A 24,318-nucleotide genomic window follows, 5' to 3' on the forward strand; every position below is an offset into this window, starting at 1 on the left:
ACCCTGTCCTCTGATTCTAGTTCCCAGGCTCTTACCTGCCGCAGTTTCAGATTGATTTCAGCCTGTTCCTTTTTCTGTATGGGCTGTTTCGGCAGCCTGGGCTCAGTGGGTTCAATTAAAAACACATTGTGGTGAGCCCTTTGCCTGCCCAGCCCCTATCAGGGGTTTTCAGCTTTTCCTCCAGTTCCCAAACAACAGTCCCTGAGAGTCTTATTCTTGTAAAGGCCTCCTGTGAGCTGCTTTCCCTTCCCCCTCAGGACTGTGCCCTGCAGGGGTATCTGGGGCTTAAGTAAGTGGGACCCACCCCTTTCCTGTGGGGGCGGTGCTCCTGGTTATGGGAGAGGCAGGCGGGCTCCTCCTCTCCCTGCTCAGCTCTGGTTGGTTGGTCGCCCCAGGCTCGCCCCTCAGACCGTCTACTGTGCAGGCCCCAATCCCAGCCTCTGCTGGTCTGTCAGCGCTGTGCACACCGGGAAGTTGGGAACCAGTTCTGCAATTAAACTTGCAAATGCACAAAGCAACACACAGGCAGAGAGTCCACCCTGCAAGGTCCTGCCACCTGCGCACCAAGGCACCCATCGGGAGGGGACCCAAAGTCAGCTCCATTCAGCTCCCTGCACCGCCGGTCTCAGCAAAGCTGGAGTGGCTTTATGTGCCAGCACACCGCTCCTCAGGGATGGTCAGAGATCCCAGCCTCTCTGCACCAGGAGCTCAGGTCCAGAGGACACCCTCAGCGTTGGTCACAGATCCCAGCCTCCAGGCACCAGGAGCTCAGGGCAGGGAGGGCTCCTTCCGTCCCCCACGCCATGCAGATTCAGTGCTTTCTGGGGCTCAACAGAATTCCCCACAGGGAAGCAGAGGGTCCCCGTGTGTGGCTGCTCAACGTAGTCCTCTGGTCCCTTACCACTTGGGTGCCACAGACCTTGGGACAGCCTTCCCTATGGTTGGCACCCCGAGCACTAGATGCCGGTCGCAGCCACCACTAAAGGCTTTGTTTACTAGGAAGGCACCGTTCCCTCCTCACGGACTCACCGCTCCCCTGGGTCCCTCTGCCCTGTGCGTGGGACCCTCCTTACCCTCTTGTTGCTCTGGGTGTGGAATTCCTGCTTTGGAGGCCAGTCGACACTCCTGAGGGGAGGGAGTTTTGCAGCCTCCAAGCCTCCAGGCTCGGAACCCAGCACAGACTTCAGGGGGACTCCCCCTTTCTACACCCCCCCCCCTCTTACCAGACCCCGTGATGTTTCTTCAGTGCTCCCCACTCACACTCCATCCACTCAGGTATGTTTCTCTGGTTTTTTCAAGCTGGTTACATAGGATTTTAGGAGTAAATCAGGTCTGTGGCTGTGAGCGGGGTGCTCTGTTGCTTCTCACAGTTCCGCCATCTTCCCTCCCTGAATTGATCTGGTGCACAGCTTTGTCTTTTCCAAATGCACCCAGTCCCAGCAAAGGAAGCCACAAGCTGTGGATAACTGAAAGCTCCAAACAAGGTACCCAAGGCCAGTCACAAATAGCATCTGATTTTGACCTGCACCAGAGACCATCCAAAAAGTCTGGGAGTTCTAGAAGATCTACTTAATACACAGAAACAAGCCCAAACAGGTAGCCAAAATGGGGAGACAAAAGAACAAGTCCATAATGAAAGAACAAGATAATTCTCCAGAAGAAGAGCTAAATAAAATGAAGAAAATCAACCTATCAGATATAAAGTTCAGAATAATGATTGTAAGGATGCTCATCAGCATGAGAATAGATAAAGAAACTATGAAAGAAATTAAGAATGACATAGCAGAAATAAAGAATATATGGGAAGGAATTAACAGCAGATTAGTGGAAGCTGAGGATCAAATCAGCGAATTAAAAGACAGGGTAGAAAAAAGCACTCCACCAGATATCTAAAAAGATTTAAAAAAACAGTTAAAAAAAAAGGGGACAGCTTAAGGGAGCTCTGGGACAACTTGAAGCATGACAATATTCACATTATACGAGTAACAGAAGGTGAACAAGGGATAGAGAAGTTGTTTTAAGAAATAATGGCAGACAACTTCCCTAACCTGGTCAAGGAAAAAGTCACACAAGCTCAGGAGGCACAGAGAGCCCCAAGCAAGAAGAATACAAAGAGGCCCATGCCCAGACACATCATAATTAAAATGCCAAAAATTCAAGACTAAGAGAGAACCTTAAAAGCAGCAAGAGAAAAGCAGTTTGTACCTACAAAAGAGCTCTCATAGGGCTGTCAGCTTATTTCTCATCAGAAACTCTAGAGGCCAGAAGGGAATTCCATGAAGTATTCAAGGTAATGAAAATCAAGGATCTGAAACCAAGAATAGTCTATCCAGCAAGGCTATCATTCAACATAGATGGTGAAATAAAGAGTTTCCCAGACAAAAAAAGGCTGAAGGAATTTATCGCAGTCAAACAAGTATTGCAAGAAATGTTAAAAGGACTGCTCTAATAAGAAGTAGAATGCTTGCTGGAGCTCCCCTGTGAAGCCAGCGAGACCATTGCTTTTGTTTGCTGAGTGTTTTTTGATTGCTACTTTGATTTAATCTGTTGTTGTTGGCCCATTCATGTTTTCTGATTCTTCCTGATCCAGCTTTACATGATTTCACTCATATGTTTAATCTAATGAACAAAGAAACTAACGAACAAAATATATCCAGAGACATAGAACCATGGAACAGACTGACAAATCTTAGGTAGGGGTAGGAAAGTGGGAAGAAATTAACCAAAGTACTTATATGCATATATACACAACCCATGGAAACAGATAATAGTGTGGTGAAGGCCTGGGTGGGGGTGGAGATCAATAGGGGAAAAGGAGGGCATCTTTAATACTTTCAACAATAAAGGCAAATTTAAATAAATTAATAAATAGCAGAATAAGGCTCAAAAAAAACAAAAACAAAAAAAGAATGATATATGAGAACTACCATGCACATGATAAGTGTTTACCAAAAGGTAGTTGTTACTAAGCATGGCATAGAAATTAAATAGTTGCTTTATGCAAAGGACCTCATAATTCTAAAAGGCACCAATGCTTAACAACTGGGATGTGTAGCTCTTTTTCTGGCCTCTAGATGGATGCAAGTGTCTTCTTTAATAATAATCCATATTATTATTGGCTGATTGCTGTCCTTTATCAGATTACTTGGCTGAGGGCTGTCCTTTATCAGAGTACTTCTGCCTCCCCACTGCACCTCATCCCACAGTAACAGAAGAAAAGCACCTGTTTTATACAGGCCCCTTCTTTCCCAGTAACCTGAACGCCCCTGTGGTCAATGATGTGTTATTAAGACAGACTCAGTGGTGTTTCAGTTAATCACCATGGGACAGTGACCTGACCTAACAAATGAACTCACCAAGAACAACTTTCAGGTATGCGATTAAAGCATAGCTACCCTTTTGGCATCATAACTCTTTGCTATGAATCTCCTCTGTCCTCCAAACATGGTTTCAGATGAACATAGTATCAGGTTTTTATTTATGGATCGTTATAGATCATTCTCATTGCTGTATAGTATTCCATTGTGGGAATGCAACTCAATGTATTTGTCCATACTAATGTTAATGGACATTTAACATTCTCATGTATGTGTTTGAAGAACATTTTCTTGGGTGTGTACCTAGAAGTAGATCAGAAACTATATACATGCACAGCTTTAGTAGGTGCTGGCAAACAGTTTTCCATTAGCAGGGGATGAGAGTTCTGGTTGCTCCTTAATCTCACCAATGCTTGGTATTTTCATCAAACTTTCTCAACCTCAATTCCTTGGACTCTTGGGGACAGGCCCAATATAAGCTTTAGGTATACACTCCCAGGCTTTATGTACAGAATCATTTGTATGTGTGCACTTTACTGGAGAGATCCCGTGGTTTTCAACAGATTTTCAGAGGGGTCCTTGTCCCAGAGAAGGGCAAGAACCACTGTTTTAAGGTTTCTGCTTTCTTATAATTCCTAACATTGTTATAGTACAGGCTTTTATTTGAGCCAAGATTTCTCCTGAAAAAACTAAAGCACTATTCAAAGCCAGAGCACTCTGGTATTTTGCTAGTGTTGGTGCATGTTAAGTAATATATAGGGGATGTTCAAAATTACCTCCCTTAAATAAAGGGTTGATATTTATTGGGATATTTTAGATACCTGTGTTATTTGATCAAATAACCACTTATGAGGTTATGAAAGAATGAAAAAATTGGCACAGGAAAATGGATTTTAACTGTGGGCCTTGTTGTGCTTTGCAAACAACCTCTTGGCATCAGTGATGTGGCCTGATGGCTTGCAATGTGATATGACTGAAAATGGTTGATATAAGCAGCAGAGGGTTAGGGGCACAAAACCCTGCATCCTTCTCAACACACTCTTATTCTTTGAGGAAATTCTGTGAGATAATTTTTGAGACTCTCCCCTGGGATACTCAAACTTGTCTCTCTTGGCAGGTGTATTTACAACATATTATGAGGATAAAGGGACAAAGACATTGATTAGGTCTTTCGGGAGAAGAGTTACAATTTTCAGATTCTTAGTTTGAACACTTATTTTAATTTTTTTCAGAAGAAATTAATTTTGTTTGTTTTTAGAAAGCATTATCAGACTCTGTCTCAGGCCCTGAAGAATTTCTTTTCTTCTTTTAATACTATTTTCCGTAGTTAGTTTGGGCCGCTATAACAGAATACCATAGACTGGGTGGCTTATAAACAACAGACATTGAGTTCTCTCAGTTCTGGGAACTCCAAGGTGAAGATTTGGTGTTGCTGTGTTCTCACGTTGCAGAAGCTCTTTAGAGTCATTTTATAAGGGCATTGATCTCATGCATGAGGAATTCCTCGTGACCAAACCACCTCCCAAAGGCCCACTTCCTAATACCATCACACTGGGGGGTTAGGTTTCAACCCATGAATTTTGGAGGGACACAAACGTTTAGTAATAGCGCCATTCAGCCAATTATCCAATGCTTCTCAAACACCAATTGAATATATAACACTCTAAGCATTATGGGAGGTAGGAGGATACAAATGATTGGTTACTTTCCTGAAGTAGCTGGAGAGAGAAGAGATACCCACTTAGAATAACCAGAGAATAGTATCAAGATAACTTGGGCAAATATAAGCTAATATGGTAGGGACTTAAAATGGAGTAAAGTTTATCTTTAGAACACTGATCAAAGGTGAGGTGAATTTCAGAAGCCTTCTTGAAAAGGTGAGTCTTGCGTTGGGCATAGAAAGTGGCTTAAGCTTTGCACTGATGAAGATTAGAAAGCTAAGAGCCTTTGAGGAAAGATGCAGCAATAATGCAGTGGTGTATGGCTTGCTGAGATCAGGGAAACTGCCTGACTAGAGCACAAAGGTTATCTCCTTTTCAGCCATCTTCTGGCAAACTTGAGAACAGGGTCAAGATCCTGAGTGTGTTACAGCGAGCAAGGAGACATTCCTGTAGAAGAAGAGATAGGATAAAGTTGTCTCCTTCCCATGCCTTGTGCAGTCTATTTATAATCACATCTCAGGACACTTGTTGGGGCCTCTGCCTAAAGTCTCACCCCCCAGATAATCACATAATGTTCTCCCTCTCCTCTTTTATCTTTTCAGTCAAATATCATCTTCTGAGTGAGTTCTTCTCTGATCACTTCATTAAAAATTGCAATCAACCCTAAACTGCCAATACTTCTTCTTTGCCTTCCCTACTCTTCTTTTTTTTACAGCATTTATCACTTTCTAATATACTTCGTGATTTTATTTGTTGTGTTTAATGTCTGTTTTGTTAGTTTATTTTGTTGGCACATATTAAAATGTAAGCTCCCAGGAGAGCAGAGACTTTTGCTTGTTGTCACTACTGTGCCCCCAGAACCCAGAACAGTGACAGGTACATAGGAGATACTGAATAAATATTTGCTAAATGAATGAGTAAATGAACTGATGTAGTAGCCATTTGAGAATGGGTTGGACTGGTCCTTGCCAGGGAATAGAAAAAACAGCCATAGGAAAGATTTCTGGTCACTGAACCCATTATTAGCGTCTACATGGTTTCTAAGAATCTCAAGTAGTCACTGGCTCTAAGTGGCTTCCAGAGATCTTCTTTAAACCAAGTGAGCAGTGGCTCATAGAGAAGAGATCTAAGTAAGAGCTTGAATTCTGAATACACAAAACTGAGGTTAAATTCTTTTTCCACGGCATACAAGCTATGTGACCTTGAACAAGTTTATCATCCTCTCTGTGCATCAGAACTCGTCTGTAAAATGAAACATACAATTAGCAGTTTACTGACTGACTGGGTTGTTGTGAGAATCAAATAAAATAATTAATTTTTTTAGCCCGGAGTCTGACAAGTGGTGTTTAATAATTATAATTAAGAGACTGGAAAGCTTTATGATCAAGTGCATTGGCCTTTGAATGTCTGAATTTAAATCCTACTGCCATTTATTAGCTGTGATACCTTGGGAAAATAATTATTTCATTTCTCTAGGCCTCAGTTTCTCCATCTGAAGAGGATGTTGCAAAGATTAATGAATCAATATATGTAAAGTTCACAGAACAAGGCCTGAACAGACTAAACAGTCAGTGTTAGCTGTTGTTGTTATTATTTGCTATTATTACTCCTGCAAGGCTTTGCCTAGTTTCTCAGACATTACCACCCCCATCTTCTTCATTTCTCCCTACATGGACAATTCCAGGTCTTTCATGTGCTTCAGTGCTGCTGGCAGTTTCCAAATCATTGCCATTGTTGGCTGTGCCTCCCTCCAGTTTTGCCCATGTAATGGTACAATCAGAAGACAGTGTCAATGCCAACTCCAGGTGCTTAGAAATGTGAACACATGAACAGAGGAAGATAGCCATTTGCCTAAGTAGAGCTTTCAGCACTCCCTCTCCACCTTCCTCATGGGGAAGGTGAAATTTCTTTTCTTCCAAACAAAAATATAGATCAAAATTAAAGCTTCACAGCCCAAGTGTAGTCTTTGCCAACAGCTGTAAAAATGATTGAGTTCTCAAGGCCTGAACAGCCTACTCCAGCTCCCCACAATAAGAAAATCAAGACTCCCGCGAACAGCAGAGGAAAAACTCCTTGGTAGGGACCAAGGAGCTGGATCTAATAAGGGCCAGGCCACCTGTTCCTACTGGCAAAGACAGGGTCAGCATCAGGAATAAGACGTCAAAGGGGTTTCCCATATAGGACATAAATCAGGGTGTAGGGTTTTTGTTTTCAGAGAACAAGGGTCAAGAGAAGAGCAGGACATCTGGAGCACTGAAGCTGATATTAGTGAGGTGCATGTCACCAAGCCAGACTGTTTCTGAGAGCTGCTCCCCCACTTGTTAGGTGGAGAATCCAGAAGGTGGATTTCAGATGTTTTTACTGAGCCCACTGAAGTTCACAGGCTACAAAATACGACCATGTGATGATCAAGTTGATTGCTGTTTTCAGCAAGCCTGCTTTAAAAAGTCACACATAAATCTGCATGGTAAGAATTCTGATTCTAGGAATGTGTCTAAAGGAGGTTAATAAAAAATGTGGACATGGATTTATGGGTAGGTAGTGGCTGTATAAATGACGGAAAATTCATAATGATCATGGAATGGTCAGCAACATCCATTTAATGAGTGCATCCTGTTTGCCCTGTATAATCTCAGTTAATTTCTGCAATATCCCTGTGAGATGGGTATCATTATTCCAAATCTAAAGATAAGAGAACAACAGATTTTGAGCAACTTGCCTGTAGTCACGCAGCTATCAAGTTTCAGAGCCTAGTTGAATCAGTTCTGCTGGCCTCTTGTAAGTCATCTTGCATTTTTTCCTCAGTTCTATTCCAGCACTTACACTTTTACATCCTTAAAAATTATTGATAACCTCAAGTAGCTTTTCCTCATGTGACTCTTTCTATGTTTCCCATATTAGGAATTGAAACTGAGAATTTTTAACAATATCTATTCATTCTAAAATAACAATAACCTTATTACAAGTTAAAATACTTTTATGAAAAAAAGTTTCTAAAACAAAAAATCAAGTAAGTGACATTGATTTTCATTCTTACATATCTCTTTCACATCTGGCTTGACAGGAGAGAGCTGGGTTCTCAAATTTGTGTTGGCATTCAAGCTGTTGCAATATGTTGTTTTGGTTGAAATATATGAAGAAAACCTTCCCTCCTGTGTGGTTAGAAAGGGAGACCAGACATGCACAGGCTCCATGAATGTGTTTTAGGGACCCTAAGGGGATCCTTGGACCACAGTTTGAGAATTACAGGTCTGTGCATATTACGTAATAATAAGAAAAGTAAACCTAATAAGTAAATGAATAGCATGAGAAATGTTTAAGATACAACACTGACTGAAAATTATCAGGACAATAATAGTATGTATAACAAGACCTCAACTGTAGAATGTATAAACTATATGAAAAGATGAAAAAAACATGCTGAAATGTAATAGACATGATAAAGTTTTACTTGGTGAGATTATGAATGCTTACTGTTTCGTCATAATTTTCTTTGTTTTCTAAAATTTCTATGAAATACAATACACATATATGTATACATATTTACATATGTATGATGTGATATATAACATTTACATCTAGTATAAATCTTGGGCTTTGCCTTCTCCCTACCAGTGGAGATGTCTGCCTTTCAGTCCTGTCTTACCTCTCCACATGTGATCACCTTCCCTGAAGTGACCTCTAATGAGCTTGGGGCTGCTTTGAACTCCTCTATATCACTCAAAGGTGATATAGCTGAGATGATGTTAAACATTTACTGTGAATTTACTGTGTCAGCAATCTGTGTCAACAGGTCCTAGGCATGCAAAGATTATAATTACAGCAGTTAGCTGTAGTAATAACAACATTTATTGAGAACTTACAACATGCCAGCCACTGTTCAAAGTAACTTACCTGTATCAACTAATTTCATTTTTCCAGTATATCTATGAGAGAGTTATTGTCATCCCATCTGACATATGAGTAAACTGAGGTTAGGCAACTTAACATAGCTAGTGAGTGGCAGGGCCATGACTTGACTCAGGTAAGCTGGCTTCAGCTTTTGCTCTTGGCGCTTAGAGTCCAATGGGTGACAAAAATTGGAAATTCATGAAGCTGGTGCAGTTAAGTTAGTGGCAGGTGAAAGGTAAATGGAGAACTCTGAGACACTGAGAAGGCCACCTAACCCAGCTGTTCATGGTAATCTGGGCATACTTCTTGGAAGAAGATGATAGAGCCAAGAAACATTGAATTGGAAAGATTGATAACTATGCAACTAACTTGCTCTGTGTTAATCAGCTTAGGAGAGGCAGAGCTGGACTGGAATCCACATGTCCTTTATGGAGAGTGAGCTCATGGATCAATCCATAGGTTTCTACTGAGTAAGTTCTATGTGCTGAGCTCTGATGGAGGCATACATAGAGGTTTTTAAAAATCAGCATGCAAATTGTATGGTATGATATGTGAATTGCATCTCAATAAAACTTTTTTTTAAAGCCAGCATATACCTAGCAGTCAGAAGTTGTTTCTAAATACCATTATTTTGATAAAAGGAACAAAGATTCCTTGGAGAAATGGAAAAATTTAGGGCTGGGGCAGAGACAGTAGAAGATGAGCCTGGAGAATCTTCTAGTGCCAGAAATGAAGGAAATGCTCAAGAAACAAAAGGATAGAAGAATGTCAAAAGGACACAGAACTTTCCAATGGCCACAGGTGGAAAAATTCAAGCAAAAAAATTAATAATGTAGTATTGGATTTTAATTCAAAGTATAAAGTAAATATATATAAGCCTATACTGACAAATAAAAGATTGAATAAATCAATAACAGGAAGAAAGAGGCAAATCTGCCTTCAAAAAAAGTTTTTAAAATTTATGTGGATACTCTCCCAGTAGGAAGTAGAATTACTTCCCATCATTTCCTCTTGAGGATGGACTGAACATAGTGAGTGTCTTCCAAAGAATCAAAATTGGGAAGGGGAAAATACTAATATTATAGTGGAGCAATCTGGCAGGTACCACCTTAACCAAAGAATCAAGTTAACATTACCAATCAAGTGATAAGTCTGGTGGATATCATGATGTGATGAGAATGACACTTCACCTCTGTTGTGTTCTCCCCTCAAACCCCCAAACCCAGTGTAAAAATGAACAAAAAAATAACCACACAGGTACAAATTGAAGGACATTCTCCAAAATACCTGAGAAGTATTTTTCAAAGCTGTCATGAAAAAGAAGGGAAGACTGAGAAACTGTCACAGACCTGAGGAAACCAAGGAAACTTGATGACATTAGTCAACCAACTTTTAAAATCCGAACAAAGTCTCAAGTTTCATTAGTGGTGATGTACCAGTGTCAGTCTCCTGTTTCTGATAAATGTATGATGCTAACATTAGTGAACACTAGTTGAGAGGTATATGAACATTTTTTGTACTATATCTGCAACTTCTCTGTAAATCTAATATTATTTTAAAATAAAAAGTGTATTTAAAGCATAATAAAAGAAAAGTCCAGTATTGGGCAGGATGTGAGCAAGTAGAACTCTCATACATTGCTGGTGAAAATGTGAATTGGTAGAACCACTTTGTAAAACATACACCCACCATATAGCTCAGCCATTCCACTCCTAGGCATTTACCCAAGAGAAAAGAAAACATATACACAAAAAGACCTGTACAAGAATGTTCATAGCACCTTATTTACAGTAGATCAAAACTGAAAATAGTCATGAACAGGGGAATGGATATACAAACTATAGTATATCCCTACATTGGAATACTACTCGTCAATAAAAGGAAGCAAACTGCGACATAGACAAAGCTCAAGAACATGTTGAACAAAAGAAACCATGTAAACGTGGACTCAGAGATACTGCTTGATTCCATTTTTTAAAAAATTAGGGCAGGCAAAACCAATCTATACTTACAGAAAACTGATCAGTGGTTGTCTGCAGCCAGAAATGGGGCAGAGATTGACTTGAAAAAGAAAAGAGAGAACTTTCTGGGATGATGGGAATGTTGTATGTCTTGATTGTAGTGATGATTACAAAGATGCATACATGAGTCAAAACTCCTCAAATTGTGCTTTTAAAATGGTTTCATTATATGTAAATTATACCTCAATAAACTTAAGAAGTGTAATAGTTAATTTTATGTGTCAACTTGGCTAAACCACAAAACCTAGATATTTCATCAAATGCTATTTTAGATTATATATATAATCAAATATATGTATTTACATTCAATATTATTTTGTATTAGTTTCAGGTGTACAGCATAGTGGTTAGACAATCATATACTTTACAAAGTGTTCCCTCGATATTTCCAGTACCCAACTGGCACCATGTATATTTATTACAATATTATTGACTATGTTTCCTATGTTGTACTTTACATCCTTGTGACTATTCTGTAACTACCAATCTGTACTTCTCAATCCCTTCACCTTTTGAACCTATTCCCCGACTGCCCACCCCTCTGGCAATTCTCAGCCCCTTCTCTGTTTTTGTTTTGTTTGTTTATATTGTTCTTTAGACTCCACAGTAAGTGAAATCATATGGTATTTGTCTTTCTCTGTATGACTTATTTCACTCAGCACAATACCTCCTAGGTCCATCTATGTTGTCACAAATGTTAAGATTTCATTCTTTTTTATGACTGAGTAATATTTCATTGTATATATGTACCATAGCTTTTTTATACACTCATCTATTGATGGGCCCATAGGTTGTGTGAAGGTATTTGTTAGATGAGATTAAGATTTAAATCAGTAGGCTTTGATCAAAGCAGATTATACTCCATAATGTCAGTGGGCCTCACCCAAGGGAATTCTGGTTGCAAACTGCCTTTGGACTTAAATGGCAACTCTTCCCTGGGTCTCCAGGCTGCCAGCCTACCCTACAGATTTTGGACTTGCCAAGTCTCCACAATTGCCTGAAACAATTCCTTAAAATTAATCTCCTTCTTCCCCCCTCCCACACACATATCTTATTGGTTCTGTTTTTCTTAGGAACCCTGACTAATACAATAAAAAATGTAAGCCTGTATAGTAACTCTTCCCTGAGAACCTTATGTTCTTGGAGAGAGAAGACTAACATGACCACAGAATTAATACAAGAATGAACATGATTAAGAAGTACAAATTTTCAGTTATAAAAATATTCATTGGGATATAAAGTATAGCATAAGGAATATAGTCAATAATATTGCGCCAGATGGGTACTAGACTTATCAGGGTAGTCACTTCGTAAGGTATATAAATGTCTAATCACTAGGTTTGTACACCTGAAACTAATATAACATCATATGTCAACTTTAATTGAAAATAAATTTTAAAAATAAATAAATCTTCAAGAAAAAGAAACAAACATGAAATTCCTTGTTTTGCAACTCCAGTTTCTCTGCCTACAAAAATCAACATGAGATGAATCTTCACTGAATAACTGAGAGTTGTGAGATTCCAGTTAACTGTAGACCTTGAGTCACTCTCTCTGATTCAGTTGAAAGATGACTTTTGACTCAGGTTTTCAAATGGACCCGAAGTTATTTTTGTACATGCCCCTATATTTTGTGCATCGGTGAGTTAAGCTCCCTAGAGATGACTTATAGGCTATCTTATTATTTATCCTTGGAGATATGTATTCCCTTTATCTCTGTGTTGAGGTGTCCCTACCTTGTTGGGAGAACCAGGTAGTATAAACTAGTCTCAAGGAGAGGTGGGAAGTTGTCTCTTTCTGCTTTGAACTTGCTGATCTCTGGGACCTTTTGAATTGAGCTAGCACATCTTATTCTTTGGGAAAGCTTTCTGGGCCCTATATTGTGATTACTCCTACAGATGGTTGCTTTTTTGTGATTGGCTTTTCATCCCCTTTTTACCTTGTAGAATGTTTATAGTTGTAATTTTCTGATCCTCTAAGCACATAAATATTCTGACTCAGATATTTGCAATTATCATTGACAAATGAGATTACATTAGATAACCTCACTTCTGTACTGGCATTTAAAGTTTACATGGTAAGGGTTCCAATTTCAGAAATAAATTTTCATTATGTTTATTGTGGCACCAAATTTATTTAGGTAACAGGATTTTGTTTGAAATCTTTTTGCTAAAAAGTTAAGTGGGGTTCTAAGGCCACAAGGAACTAAAACACTTGAGTGTATCACATATTGATAACATAATTTTGTTTGCAGACGTTCTACATGGCAGATTTAACTGATTTTACATTGTGGTAAATGTTTCCTTTAAAAAATATCTTTGTAACTCACAGGGAAAATCATACAAATTCAGGGGCCCGTTCCCACCTGTGTGGAATCCAATTACCTACTTAGATCATAACAACCTTTGGCGGACAATGGATGACATGGGACAAGAGGTAAAGCTTTTTAAAGCTTTTGTGATTGCATTTGTATTTTTCATAATAAGTTTAGTCCGTAAAAGAAAGGAGATGCAACATATCATCAATGCCTAGCACATTGTGTAGCACATAGTAACTCTCAGTAAAGATTTGTGAAATGAATAAATGAACTTGTTTCTAACCTCTAAAGCAATGAGATACCCAACAGACTGCTATGATGTTTCTAACCTAGAAAATCCTCAGGTCATAGCAAAATAAGACTTTTGGGTCTTTGAGTCACCACCCTGCCCAACCAGCAACCCACCAGAAAATACACACAGAACTTGACCTGAAACTCTAGTTTAGATGTGATTTGGTATACCTGTCTAATCTTTGTTAAGAAGTTGAATTTATAAATGTTCTCCCTAAATAAGTAACCTTTACTGAGAGTTACTATTTAGTATTTGATATTTGGAAACAGACCAATTACAAAATAGCCTTCATTTTTTAAAATATGTTTTTATTGATTTCAGAGAGAGGAAGGGAAAGGGAGAGAGAGATAGAAACATTCGTGATGAAAGAGTCATTGATTCGCTGCTTCCTGTATGCCCCCCACCGGGGATCAAGCCTGCAACCTGGGCATGTGCCCTGATTGGGAATTGAACCGTGATTCCCTGGTTCATGGGTTGATGCTCAACCACTGAGCCATGCTGGCCAGGCAACATAGCCTTCATTTACTGTGCAGAAAGTTTTATCATAAATTAAATATGGGTTACGTGGTATAGATCAATAATAGAAAAGCTACACAGAAAACATTGGCTTTGTAGTAAAAGTCTCTACTGGAAGATTTGGAAAACATATTTTCCTTCTTTAAGTTAAAGTTTTTAATATTATTGAAATAGTTATTTAAAGTATAAAATTAAATTTCTCCTCCCCAAATCCTCATGTGAATGTAGATTCCCAATGATGCCCCATGGAAGGCACCCCTTGCAGAAGAGTGGGACCACATGACGATGAAGGAGCTGCTAGACAAGATCTGCTGGACTGAGTAAGACACCCCATTAGTCACAGGAATTTATTGTTACCGTCTTTCAGGTTTACTTAGCATACCATCGAACAAGAATGGGACAAGTAGCTACTTTATGTCTAAAACCATGCCATTTGGCCAAGTGGAATGCTGAAAAATATTGGAAACGAGTCCTGCCCTAAAGGTGTCAGAGTTTTGCATCATAAAGCTGGTATTGTCTCTTAAAATCCTCAGAACAGACCAGAATGTACCATCTCCTTTACTTAGAACAGCTTAAAGACCATTAGCCTAAAGATTTATCAAGTTGTTGATGTAGGAATACTTTTGTGATTCTCACTGGTGGTCAAGTGTAAGGATGGTGCATTAGCATATGTGTTTGAAACACCTTATGGGTGTAACTCTTCCAGGATTTGAAAAGGAACTTCTAGAGAATGTCTCTTGTTAATAAGCAACTGTAGAGGAAATAAGTGACTGGATCCACTGCTCTCATTAAATGAAAAGCATGTAATGTTTAAAGCAAGTATTCATGAGCCAAGAATTAAACTCTGGTTGGCAGAGCTGGGAACTATATATAAATTGTGAAGTCTATATAGATAGACAACATGAAGGGGACTCAGTGTACTTGAACAGCAAGGAACATGGAAAGGGTTGTAAGTCCATGGATATGGTGAATTAGTGATAAACAAAGTAAGAAAAATGGAAGCCAGGTTCAAGGAGACTGTCCTCCCATGCTAAACAACATGAGTTGGAAATGTGTTTGGCTGTGGGATTGATGTCTTCATTCTTTAGGCATTGGGCAGGGGAGCTTGAACACTGACAGACAAAAATAAAAATAAGTTTTTAGGAATATATGAATCTAAGATATGGAAATAATCAAAAGACATAAAATGTTTATATTACTTGATAATTCAATTTCTTGGAATTTAGCTTAAAGAAGGAGAGAGAAAAGAAGACAAGGAGAAAGGCATACAGGGAGGGAGGAAGGGAAAGAAAGGGAGATTCAAATCATTATTTTTAAAAGAGAAAATTTAAAAGTCTAATAATAAAAGATTGCTTAAATTAATTATGGACATCTAAAAAATGTAATAATCTACAGTTTTTTTAAATCATGTTGTAGAATAATATTTAATGGCTTGAAAAAAGTCATAATATTAAACACATAGAAAATCAGGCTGTCATTGAGTATGTACAGTATAATATATGTTTTCATTTCTAAAAAGGAAACTGTATATGCACTGAAAAGCAATAGGCATCCATCAAAATGTTTTTAACACTTAATATTACAATACAAACATTTATCCACATTTTTAAAAATGCTTCATCAAATATCATATTTAATGGTTGCATAATATTCCATGGAAAGCGAATACTATAATCTATTTATCCATTATTACTCTGTTGGGAATTTTGGTTACTTCTAGTTTTTAATTACTGTTATTAATATATAATTATCTGTGAAAAATGAAAAACATCTTTGTGCTTCTCTTATGTCTAACTTTTGAAAGCAACCAATTATTGAATAGTAAAATCCTTTTATTGTCATGAAGTCAATGTCTATTATTAATTATATTCTTTTAAACACTTATCTAATGTTATTTACCATTTTTTGAGACTGTGACTTGTAATATAACTTATTTTGATTGTAATAAAATTACATAATTTATATTTAAATTCTATATATTAGATTTTCAAAATATGTTGAGTATTAAATTACCTGCATTCACTTTATAACTTATGTTATGAAAAGCTTTTAATAGCTCAGCCAGAGTGCCTCAGCTGTTGAACATTGACTTATGATCCAGATCGCAGTTCGATTCCTGGTCAGGGCAAATGCTGAGGCTGCCAGCTCGATCCCCAAAAAGGGGCATGAAGGAGGCAGCCAATTAATGACCCTCTGTCATCATTGATATTTCAGTCTCTCTCTCCCTCTCCCTTTCTCTCTCTCTGAAATCAATAAAAACATTTTTTTTTAAAAAGAAAAGTTTTTAATAAATTCAGTGAAGTCTTTTCTCCCCAAAGAGCTTTAAAGATCCTTGAAGATCAGACTAATTATATTCCTTTGGGATCATAAAGATCTGACTTTTTCTATCATAGTCCTTGGCCTAGTCCTTTCATTAATAAAATTCTAGGTTTTTGTTTGGCTGAAAAAATAAAGCATTCTTAGATATTAGAAATATATGAACACAAGGTAATTTTCTAACTTACCCTAAGCAAGATATAAAAGGAGTATATTTTCTCATTTAAAAGCACAGTCATATATTCAAACACTAATGTTAATTATTCTTAAAGTTATTATTTATAAAATTCTTTTCAGAAACACAAATTAAATTTGCAATGTGGTCAGCTATGTAAATAGCCTTTTTAAAACTTATAACTAGAAACAATGCATCAAAATGAGACTAGTGATTTTCTTTTTGGAAGCAGAAATATGGGAGATACTCATTCTTTTACTTTTTTATTTGATGAATTTTCCAAATTTTATATGTGTATATATTTTTCATGTAGATAATATACTACCATTTATCTTTTAAAAAGTCAACAGGACAAAGAATACAAAAATATTATTGCACTAGCTTCCTTGACCTTCTTTCCTTCAGATATTGTTCTCATATCTTTTCTCACTAAAGCTCCCAGAGTAAATCTAATGAAGGATTAAGAATGGCCTGGCCCTCCAGAGACAATTACTTTTAGATCTCCCTCCATTTCAAACCAGGATTATTTCCTTCTCACCAAATTGGCAGTAATAACAATTGCAATTGCAGCAATATTTTTATGTTTAATATTAGCTGTCTAGCTAGGTCAATATTGTTTTAGTTATTTATTACTCCCTTTACCTTATGCCACCTCAATTCACCTATAAAACAAGGAACAAAAGAAACAGGGCATCAGGAAACAGCAAAAGATGTTTTCACTTTGAAGTAATTTTCTTAAACAATGTTTGGATATTTGCTTTAGATAGATTCCACAAATTGCCTCTGCAAAGAAACCATGAGTAAACAATTTCCATCCCTTCAGTTATCATGAGGAATCTTACAAAACTAACTCTAAGTCACTTCAACATATGTATTATGCTATTTGCTGACTTAATTATGGGGACTGCCATAAAAGTTCTGTCTGGTTGTTATGGCTGCAAACATTGTCAGTAACTGGTATATGTGTTAAGCATTATTCTACAAACTTCCAGAGTAAAGGTACACTAGACTAGAGAGATACCTCTTGGTGAGTCAACTTTTCAGTTGAATAATTCTAAAGCATTCTGAAGTATTACAAACATGAGGTTTGAATCAGCTATGATGTGGTTTGAAGTTGTACCATTTAATGAGTCGTGTACTACATATTAATAACCTCCCTAAGACTTGTTTTGAGGTTGTGAACTGGGGAAAAATAGTAAAAAATTATAAAAAATAACTATTTTGTAGTTCTTATTACAATTCAATAAGACAATGGGTTTAAAAACCATGGAGGGTGAAACAGTTCAATAAATGGAAGACAGTATTATTTATTCCACCTATAGTCAGCAGCACTACCAGGTGGCAAATTCTGAGTCAGGCATAACCAGATTAGCAACACAAAAAGTTTATGTAAAAGTAAAAAGGAGGATTGGTCCTTATTAAGGATTCCAAAATACACATTACTGGTGAATTTTCAGGTGTATTAGATAAAACCAAGTCATTGGAATTGTATGAAACCATTCATTTCTGGTGTGCCTGCAGATAGGATATAACCTCTCGCCATTTACATCACAACTCCAAGCAAAAGTTCACCTACCTACGCACTGTTAATTGCTTTCTCCCCTCATCTATCCTTTGAGCTTGTCTTCCATTAGGCAGTAAAATGACTGAATAGATAACTATGACTAATTTTGTGTTTGGTATACAGCACCTAGTATAGTCTTTGTGCATTATAGATAATTTAAAAATAAAGTTCAGTTGATATTTCTCATCAACCATTCATTCAGTCATCCAACCAGCAATTATTGAGAGCTTACTATGTTCCAGGCACTTTTATTATAGGGGGCACTATGGTGAGCAAGAAAGGTAAGATCCATATTATCATTGGTTGATATTCTAGAGGAGGAGATGGTAATAAAAATAAGAAAACAATAAGATAATTTAAGCCAATGAAAAGATTTCTAAAGATAACTATACTATAATAAAATGATAGAGGATGCCAGGGTGCTGGGAATGTGGAAGTCAATGCTCATTTTCATAGACACATAAGAGTTCATCTTTCTGGGGAGACATTAGAATAAGTAGAGAGGGTATAGGAAGAGATAGAGAAGGTAGGCATGGGCTGCATCACTTAGGACTTTGGAGGCCACGATACAAGATCTGAATCTTATTCTGGTTTTGGTAAGATGCCACTGGAGTGGCATAAGCAAAGGAAAGATGTGACTTGATTTACACTTTAGAAAGAGCACCATAGAGGTGAAGGAGGTAAAAAGCTTCTGGCTTCAAGTGTAATGAATAGATCAGGCAGAGATAACTGCAATACTCTTGACAAGAAATGATTCTAAATTGGTTGTGAGGAAGGTGGTCTTATGTGGTGAAAGACAATAGGAATTTTTGATGGATTGATGAGGGGAGAGTGATGGAAAGAGAGAAATTAAGATTGATTTCTAGAGTGTTGGCCTTAGCAATTGGGTGAATAGTGATGCCTTTTACTGAGATGGGATCACCATAAGAGTAGCGAGCATGTGGGAAGAAATCATGACAGCACAGAATATTGAATACAAGTTGATTCTGAGTGAGGTATTTTGGTTAAGGGGGAAATAAAGCTCATAGTCTCCAAATGTCTCATGTCATGTTTTATAATACAGAGACAATTTTCTGTGACTTGCTAAGTTGTGCCAAAATTAGCCAAGTAAATTTATTGCTTGAATAATTTCCAGAGAATTAAGATGATGCTCTTTTGCATTTTCTAATTTTTCTTTGTTTCCTCCTGAATAGATCTGCAAAGAAGCTTGCTACTCTCTTTGTGAACCTGTGTGTCACTGCGGAGACCCATGAGATCTCTGCTCTGTGGTTCCTGTGGTATGTGAAGCAGTGTGGGGGCACAACCAGGATCATCTCAACAACCAATGGAGGGCAGGTACTCATCCATACCTCCACAATTCCAACAGAAAACGACCACTGCCTAAATGAAAGATTGATATCATTCTTTAGTCATGAACAGATGAATCATGAGGCACACTTGCGGCTTTTAGAACTTTATCATGGTAGTTCAAGGTGGTTTTTGTGAAGGACAGTTTGTTTGTCAGGTACCCAATGTGAGAACTCAGCACCAATGTAATTTTAAGATTAGGCTTGTCTCTTTTATATACTTTTGCAATTTTCCATTTGTATATATATTCAATTATTATTTGATACACTTATAAAAGAACATTTGATGAACATAACTTGAGCACTTCTTGGGAAATTCAACAAGTAAAGTCAGAAATGCATTTCAACTTAAAACGTACACATGTGGAGTTCATTCATTGCCTATTTCCTGAGCCTTGGCATTATATAAGGCACTGTGCTAGGCATAGTAGGAAGTGGATTAGAGTTCTTATATAATCTGCTTGGTAGTCATTTTTCTTTTCTCTCCTTCTTCTTTCTCAACTTCTTCCTCTTCATTCCCCTCTTTTTTCTTCCTTCCCTCTTTCTTTCCTTTCTCTTCTCCTTCTCATCCTTCTTTCTTCCTTCTTTCAAAACATATTTGAAATAGTCCTTTTATTTAACTGAACTGAAAATTTAGGAGGAGATAGTCAGCTCAACTGTGTGCACAACCATGTAGGACATTTGGAAGCTTTAGCAGTGCTCGGGACAGATGGTGCCATGGCCACAGAAGCAGCAGACACCTGACCCAGAATGAGATGGGCAGCTTGAAACAAGGAGTAGGCTGGCCTGGGGATGAGTGGGCCAGGGACTTTCTGAGCCTGAGTAATAAGATGAGAAAAACAGGCTCATGCAAGGGATGCCCCAGCTGTAGGTATAGCTTCACCAGACCCAGCAAACCCATAAAAAGATACAGATACTACATAGAGCAGGGGTAGTGACCAGACAGGAGGACATGGGGTCAGGGTGAGGTTGTTCAGCTGAAGTTGGAGCCTGAAAATCTGCAAAAGCATAACCTGGAAGGTGACTGTTGGAAAACCTGTAATTTTGTCAAAATCCAGCAATCACTAGTTAGACAATAATGGTGAAAGACATTTTTTACAACAGCAAAATGAAATTTTACATATCTTACAAAAAGATATGTGAGGAAAAACTATCAATTTAATAATTTATATCCATTCCTGTATTTCCTACCTACCTCTTTAATCCTCTTTTTTTTTTTTTTTTTCTTTCCAGGAGAGGAAATTTGTGGGTGGATCTAGTCAAGTGTGTGAACGGATAATGGACCTCCTTGGTGAGCAAGTGAAACTGGAGAGGCCCGTGACCCACATTGACCAGACAGGAGAAAATATCCTTGTGGAGACCCTAAATCATGAGGTGTATGAGGTAACCAAGAGCCTTAAACTAAGTGAAAGAGGTCAGAATCCCATAGATGACCAAACCTTCAATAAAGCCGAGAATATTCCAGACTTTATAGACAACCTTTTTGCCAAAAGTGAAAAAGCTAACTCTATCTGAAAGAAAGGAAAAGAAAAAAAGAATATTTTTGGAGGGATTTATAAAAACATATATTATCAACCCTCTGTATTGGGCTCCTACATAATTAGAAAAACAAAGAAAATATTTTTTTTATAAATATCAAGTGCCTCCCAAGTGCCTGGCAATATTCTAGGAGTTGGGAACAGAATAATGAACAAAATAGATAAAATTCTTTACCTTCATGTGGCTTACATTCTAGTGAAGGAGAAAGGCCATAATCAAATATATAGTTAAAATACAGAGTATTCCAGACAGTGATAAGTACTGTGGAAAAATCAAGCAGGGAAGGAGAAGGAAGTCTGCCAGAAGGTGGGGGTGGGACAACTGGTCATGCAATTTTAAATAGGTCACCAAGGAAGGACTCATTCAGAAGGTGATGTTTGAGCAGGGAACCAAAAGAGATAAAGGATTGAGTTATGTAACTTTCTGAGGGAAGAGCATTCCAGGTAGACAGAACAGCCAAAAGTCTCAAGGTAAAAACAAACCTGGCATGATGAAGGAACTACAAGGTGGTCAAAATGGCAGAATTAAACATTGAGGAGACGAGTAACAGGAGGTGAGATCAGAGATGTAACGGGTCTATTTCATGTATAGCCTTGGAAGTGACTGTGAGGAACTTAGTTTTGTCTCTAAGTGTGATGGGAAGTCATTAGGAGCTTTGAACTAAGGAACAATAAGGGATCATTTTTGTTTTAACAAGATCTTTCCAGTTCTGTTAAGAAGAGACTGAAGTGGGGAGAAGAGTGAAATGAGGGAGAAACAGTAGGAAAAAAGCACAACCCACCAATAGTGTTTTACCACTTTTTTCCTTTCCAGGCTAAGTATGTGATTAGTGCTATTCCTCCTACTCTGGGCATGAAGATTCATTTTAATCCCCCTCTACCAATGATGAGAAACCAGCTGATCACTCGTGTGCCTTTGGGTTCAGTCATCAAGTGTATTGTTTATTATAAAGAGCCCTTTTGGAGGAAAAAGGGTGAGTACTTTCCTTAAATAAAGACCTTGGGGAGAAGGTCAAAGAAACTTGGTGCAAAGATATACATTTGCATGTAAGTATTTTTATTAGAATGCTGGACATAAAACATTAGTCCAGGTTTGAAGTACAATTCTATCAGATAAAACATATTGGCTCAAACTCATGGAATTATCTTCCCTTAGAATATGACTAACTCTTTTTCTAATTCAGTATAAAATTTATTTAATCTTCCACAAAATCTTGTGAAAATAGGTTATTAACATTTTCTAATACAGTTTTTTAAAGAATGAGTTTAATGCACGGTGCCAGGTGGGTACTTGAAATATCAGGGGGATCACTTTATAATGTCTAACCACTATGCTGTACACCTGAAACTAATACAAAATAATAGTGAATGTAAACTGTAATTGAAAAATAACAAAAGTATGAGTTTATAGAGCTATTCACAAAAGTGGGGATTCTGAAAATTTCCAGGCAAGTTCTCATTTGTGTCAAGATTCTACTATATTAAATAAAATCAATTTATTCATTCACATATATTCAGCAAGTGTGCTATGATACTGGGTAGAACATTGCAGGGATGCTCACTAAAGTGCTAGATTCTGGAATGGCAGAAATGTTCTAGAGCTGCTCTGTTCAATATGACAGCCAGTAGCCATATTAACACTTGAAATGTAGCTACTGAAACTGAGGAACCACATTTTTCTATTTTATTTTATTTTATTTTATTTTATTATTTTATTTTTTTATTTTATATTTTATTTTATTTTATTTTCATTACTTTAAGTTGAAATGTAAAAAGCCACATGTAACTAGTAGCTACTGAATTGGGTAACACAATGCTAGAGTCTTGTTACATTTACTCTTATCACATCTACTTTTCTTTCAAGAGGGGGCCATGTATGAACAGTCAGTACCTGGAACTGAGGGCAAAGAGAAAGATGGACTGAAATGAGGAACCAGACCAGAGGAACTGCAGAAAAGGGAGAGATTATACTGGAGGCAAAGGGGGAAAGTTTCACAGTTTTACCTTAGGGCTGTTCTTCCTGTACATATCCTTTTCTAGCAACATTGTAGTCTCCTAATTCTCCACCTTTGCAGGAAATCCTATTTAAGGCTACTATTGAATTAGGGCATCAGTTAAAAAAATAATCTACCTTTTGCAAAGGACAGTGTGTAGTGACCCACCGTGAAGAGCTGGCTGATAAGTTGCTTCCTCTTGTGATCCACGTCACTCATTTTAGGTACCTGGCTGGTGGCAAGTATATAGAGTTTAAGATCATGGAATAGAGATTTTTGTCTTAATGACTTGAATACCTTTATTTGTGGAGAGAATCTATAACTTACAATTTATGTCTGTAAACCTCTATCTTAGGCCTGCTATGTGCTAGGCAAGTTTATAGTTAGGTACTAGTATCAAAAAGAAAACCCAAGCTCTCCACCCTTAAGAGGCCTGATGTGATTCAGTACTTTTTAGTAATGAGCCTTTAGTTACACTTAAAAAATGACTGTAGACATGAAAGCCCCATCAAAGTATTTTCAATTTCTTTGAGTTACTATATTAATGTATTTCTTCAGCCGACCACTATTGAGCACTTATTGTATGACAGGTGCCATGCTAGGCATTGGGAATTCAAAGGTATTTGCCCAGAAAATCCAGACTCCAGAGGAAGACAGTCATGTAAACCGATAATTGTGTGACAATGTATTGAGTTCAGTGTTGACATTACCTGGGCTATTCTAGAAACACAGGGGAGAGCTCCAAAACTCACATCTAGTATGATTCCTGTTACATGGATAAATTATTCGATAACATCTTGAAGGATTCTATAAGGGAATAAAATCTGATAAAGCTGACTATTATAACAGGGTCTTGCTTTGTGTCAGACTGTCAATGCCATTGCTGAAGACACTGTGATTAATGAGTAACACAAGAGCTGAGGAAATATTGAGCCAACCAGATAAAAAGGGTGAATTTTGCAGCCCAAACAGCCTAGCACAATGCCTAGCACATATTGGGTCCTCAGCAGCCAATCACCCAAAATTTTTGTTTGGTTGTTTGCTTTTTTTGGTTTGTTTTCTAAGTGCATTATGGTTTGATTATTGAAGAGAAGGTAACTTTTTGCATTTTGATACAGACAGCCCTAGCCATTTCTTGATTGCTTGTACATTGATTATCCCAGAAAATGCTTCCCTGTCTCTTGTGTAACATCTGAGTGAATTTACGGGGGGGTTGGGAGCTTTTCTTTGCTGGACTTCCACCAAGTCATTCTAAATCCAGCTACCCCATCCTCCTGGAGTTTCTGTGGGGAGCCATTGCAGCCACTTCCAGTGCCCTTACTCCCATCCCCACTCACCTGGAAAGAGCAGGCTGTCACCAACGCCTTGAA

General features: G+C 37.9%; 1 protein-coding gene across 1 annotated transcript in view; it reads left to right on the plus strand.

Annotated features, from left to right (window-relative positions):
• The window catches only part of MAOB (monoamine oxidase B), a 129,679-nt gene that overhangs the window by 80,964 nt on the left and 24,397 nt on the right, over positions 1–24,318 (plus strand). Inside the window, exons 4-8 of the mRNA XM_016218509.2 lie at positions 13,222–13,326; positions 14,244–14,335; positions 19,264–19,405; positions 20,650–20,799; positions 21,769–21,928. Coding sequence (XP_016073995.2) covers positions 13,222–13,326; positions 14,244–14,335; positions 19,264–19,405; positions 20,650–20,799; positions 21,769–21,928 — 649 coding nt within the window. The remainder of the gene's footprint in view (positions 1–13,221; positions 13,327–14,243; positions 14,336–19,263; positions 19,406–20,649; positions 20,800–21,768; positions 21,929–24,318) is intronic.

The sequence above is a fragment of the Miniopterus natalensis genome, chromosome X (assembly GCF_054644295.1).
Source record: "Miniopterus natalensis isolate mMinNat1 chromosome X, mMinNat1.hap1, whole genome shotgun sequence".
NCBI lineage: Eukaryota > Metazoa > Chordata > Mammalia > Chiroptera > Miniopteridae > Miniopterus > Miniopterus natalensis.